Source organism: Solanum tuberosum, unplaced genomic scaffold (genome assembly GCF_000226075.1).
Source record: "Solanum tuberosum cultivar DM 1-3 516 R44 unplaced genomic scaffold, SolTub_3.0 scf00404, whole genome shotgun sequence".
Classification (NCBI taxonomy): Eukaryota; Viridiplantae; Streptophyta; class Magnoliopsida; order Solanales; family Solanaceae; genus Solanum; species Solanum tuberosum.
In genome coordinates, this window is record NW_006239353.1 from 288,236 (window position 1) to 292,768 (window position 4,533).

Below are 4,533 nucleotides of genomic sequence, written 5' to 3' on the forward strand. Positions count from 1 at the left end.
TTTTTGAGACATTGAAAAAAACTCAAGGATGCGGTGACGCACCTTGTCTAAAAATATAATAACTTTCATTAATCTAAAATAAGATCACTTATAGATAAAATTAGGTGATGCACTCGAGAGAAGAAAATAATTATGCTAATAAGCTATTTATATGTCAAAAGTCGAGAATGCAGTTATGCATCCGATTTGAGACCAAATGAAAGTTCAACAATAAAAATGCAAACAAGTCATGGCATAAAAATAATATATCCACAAATGATTTAAAGTAGGTAGAAGTCAATAAAAGCGACCGTGCTAGAACCACGGGACTCGAGGGATGCCTAACACCTTCCCCTCGGTCAATAGAATTCCTTACCCAAATTTCTAGTTCGCAGACCATATAAAGAGTCATTTCCTTTTGATTAGGGATTAAACAAAAGGTGACTTGGAACACCATAACTCAATTTCAAGTGGCGACTCTGGGAAAAAAAAATTCCTTAATCAATACCGTCACTTAAATTGGAAAAACCCTTCCGCCGTTGTGCGCGAAAAGGGGTGTGACAATAAGGAATGATTTATATTATATGAGATCACTCAATAAAACAAAGTGAATCCACTCCTTTTCAAATTTGAGGTCCCATCTAGATGATTTGAGTCAAGAAGGAATCATAACTGGGTCCGTAAGGATAAAATCTTGTAAATCAAGCGTACTATGATTTGTTTTAATTGAATCGACTATTCGTTACATACATGATACATTTCATTTTGATTGTGACCGAATAGAATGTCCTTATATAATTGTGAGTTGTGACCGAATAGAATGTCCTTATATGTCCGATTTGTATTATATCCCAAGAGAAATAAAAACTAAATAGCAATATTAGGTCCCCGAATAAACATTTAGCCAATGGAAGTTGTAATTTGATCACTTTATTATAACATTTTGAAGTTTTCTTTTATTTTGAAGTTTGTAAATTATTCTTGTAAGTAATAAACAATTTAACAGGTCGTACAAGGAGCTAAGTTACGTGGAGCTGCAAAAATAATAGGTGTCGATTTAAATCCAGAAAAAATTGAAATTGGTGCGTATTATTATTTACTTAATCATTCTTCATTACTTATACAAAAACTAAAATATTACTCATTGTTATTGAAACATGAAATTCAATTTTCAATTGTATGATGACTAGGGAAGAAGTTTGGACTAACAGATTTTATTAACCCTACAACATGTGGTGAGAAATCGACTAGCCAGGTTTGTTTAACTTTCTTGTTTTTTCATTATTTAATTTGTGCTAGATTAAAAAAAATTACAAAATAATTTGTGTTAATTATTAATTAAGTGTAGTAATGACAGATAATAAAAGAGATGACGGATGGTGGAGCTGACTACTGCTTTGAGTGTATTGGATTGGCCTCCTTAATGCAAGAGGCTTTTACTAGTTCTCGCAAGGTTTACTTCCCTTCTTAATTTTTTTTTACGGTTTCAATCGTAATTTTGGTTATCTTTGAATTTATAAAATATTTATGAATTATTAATTTAAAAAGCTTAGAATTCAGAATTCATATACTTATAACTTTACTCTACTTCTAACGTCCTAGTTTAAAACAAGTTATAATATATAAATCTTCACTAATCATATTTTTTCATTAAGCTTATTTCTAATATCAATTTATACAAATATATAAATAAACATTTGTAATTATTGTAATTTATGCAATATTCAAAGTTATAATATACAAATTTTGAACATGAACTTTATACTTTCTTTGTTCCAAAATAAGTGTCATTTTAATAAAAACAAAAATAAAGTTGTCCTAAAATAAGTCACTTTATGAGTTAAGGCAAAAATTAGTTTGGTTTTTCAACTAATCCTTATATATACTTCATCTTCTTAATAGTATATGCATCGCAAGAGATATATTATATTAAATAAGGATAGTTTAATAAACTACACATCTATAGGAGTCAGTCCTTGTGAGGAGGAGGACTCTTCTCTTACTGTCAAAAGTGTTTACTCATGATCTATCGTGCAATTGATAATATCATTCAGAACTAGTTTTCAGGCATGCGCTAATCATTCAGAATTTTTTTATTATATTTATTGATTTCTTAATTATTAATGGTAGGGTACTGGAAAGACTGTAATACTTGGAATAGAGATGCATGGCACACCGTTAAGCATTAATCCTTATGAGTTAGCGGCTGGAAAAACTATCACAGGATCCATGTTTGGTGGTGTCAAAGCTAAAGTTGACATTCCCATCTTTGCTAATCAATATTTAAATAATGTAAGTTTCCTTGTACTTCTTGTTATTTTATTAAATATTACACCTTTTCAATTCAATGATTCTAAATTTAATTAATCATTGTGAATATTATATACTAAAAGGTCTAACTAACCAAGCTACCACATATATAATTCCAAAAGATTCATTGCACTTTAATACTTTTGTCTCTCGATTATTGATAAACTCTGATTTAATCCTTATCATGATATTTATTCGATTAATTAAGTTCCAATGTGTTATATATATAATTGTAGTCATCATGTATCAGAAGGATCAAATTTAAAATTTACTTAACAATCGAGGGACTAAAAGTATTATATTATTCCTATGTCAAATTAAATGATAAGTAGTTGATGCAGCTTTGTTTTTGGAATATTGGGCAGGAGTTGAACTTGGAGGGGTTCATAACACATGAAGTAAACTGTGAAGATATTAACAAAGCATTTGACTTACTTGAAGCAGGCAAAACGCTGCGTTGTATCATTTGGATGGACAAATAATCCTGTTATTTTAATAAGCTTTCTACATGTTTGCCCTATGACATATTTAATAAATTGATGTCCTATTTATTGCTACTATTTTTACTAAAAATGAGCTAAATACTTTTGTATCATTGTATGCATCTCGTTTCGTTTCACATATTTGAATCTGGAAAATGTATCTTTAATTATGTTCTAGTTCTATGAATGAGAGTTATGCTTGTTTGGATGGTTGTTACCTTTTTAAAAAAAAATAATAGGTCTAACTTCTACCCTAACTTACTTTTCGGTTTTACTCTTTAAATTGTTTATGTGTAACATTATATAACGACTGAAAATGATATAATCTATTCAAATGTTACAATATAAAGTAATGCTTAATAATTACCCCCAAAAACAATCTTTAAATTAAAGAGAATCTTGTTCTGATTTAAAATAAGATCATAATCTACGACTAGTCAACTACGCATATTACTTTCATTGACAACGATGAGAATTAAACAATGTGTCACATGGCTGATATTTGTAGTATATTTACTTGGTTCAACAACAATGTATACTTCTCTTTCTTAAAAATATAAATAAATAAATTAGGGTAGATGAAGGGGATCAATTAGCACTGAATAGCTAATTGTTATTTTTGGTGTAGTGGTTTGTTTTTAAGTATATTGTAAGTAAAATTTGAAATTTTTATACTAACTTACTCATGAGGTTGAGTTTCCATAATAGTAATACAAACGCAGCTCTAAGTCATTTTCAATTAAGTTATTAATTTAATATAATTAACGATCATCACATTGTATAGACGATTTCTTTTACAAAATGATTAATCACGTTTTACTACTTTTGGTCCTCTTTTTTTTCTATGTCCCCTCTCTCTTTCCAAAATACTTTTTAGAAAGACAGATACTAACGCATTATATGTTTGTATGTTTTTTCTTTCCAAATAAGGAATGATTTATAGTATATGAGATTACTCAATAAAACAAAGTGAATCCTCTCCTTTTCAAATTTGAGGTCCCATCTAGATGATTTGAGTCAAGAAGGAATCAAACTGGGTACTAAGGATAAAATCTTGTAAATTAGGTTAATTAATCGACTATTCGTTGCATATATTAAGTGATCCAATAAAATGTCTTTATTTGTTCGATTTGTGTTATATCCACTAAAAGAAATAAAAATGAAATAGCAATATTAGGCCCCCGAATAAACATGTAGCCTATGAAAGTTGTAATTTGATCACCTTACTATAACATTTTGAAGTTAATAAATTATTCTTGTACGTAATAACAATTTAACAGGTCGTGATAATTTATTTATTTTTAATTAAAGAACCCAATGGGTCATTTTATTGAAATGAATCGAAAGAGATTGGTATATGCAAATTCTACAGTCATATTTTTGTCAGTAAGCTTATTTCAAATTTCAATGCTATACACGTATAAATAAAATATTTTGAATATGAAATTTTATAATCTCCGTCCCAAAATAAGTGTCAATTATACAACAAAAAAATTATCTCAAAATAAGTGTCACTTTATGAATTCAAGTAAAAAATTAGTTTGTTTTTTCAATTAAACTTTATAGGGATAAGGGTTTGAAAAATACCCCAACTTTGGTCGGATTTGCTGTTGCGATACTAAACTTTCATAAGGACCTATTACCTCCCTAGACTATTTAATACCGTATTTTAAACATATATATTTGCCCACGTGGACATAAAAAATAATGCAAAATTATAAATAGTAATGTGTCCACGTGGGCACATATATACCTTTAAAAT

The 4,533-nt window shown here is 28.7% G+C and overlaps 1 protein-coding gene across 2 annotated transcripts in view; it reads left to right on the forward strand.

Moving 5' to 3' along the window:
* The window catches only part of LOC102583366 (alcohol dehydrogenase-like 1), a 10,328-nt gene that overhangs the window by 4,300 nt on the left and 1,495 nt on the right, over nucleotides 1-4,533 (forward strand). Inside the window, exons 6-10 of one of the 2 annotated variants that reach the window (XM_006363222.2) lie at nucleotides 986-1,061; nucleotides 1,170-1,234; nucleotides 1,337-1,432; nucleotides 2,110-2,271; nucleotides 2,655-2,887. In XM_006363222.2, the coding sequence (XP_006363284.2) occupies nucleotides 986-1,061; nucleotides 1,170-1,234; nucleotides 1,337-1,432; nucleotides 2,110-2,271; nucleotides 2,655-2,771 (516 nt within the window). In that variant the 3' untranslated portion in view covers nucleotides 2,772-2,887. Of the gene's footprint in view, nucleotides 1-985; nucleotides 1,062-1,169; nucleotides 1,235-1,336; nucleotides 1,433-2,109; nucleotides 2,272-2,654; nucleotides 2,888-4,533 lie in introns of those variants that run through there. The other variant, XM_006363223.2, reaches the window with a different exon arrangement.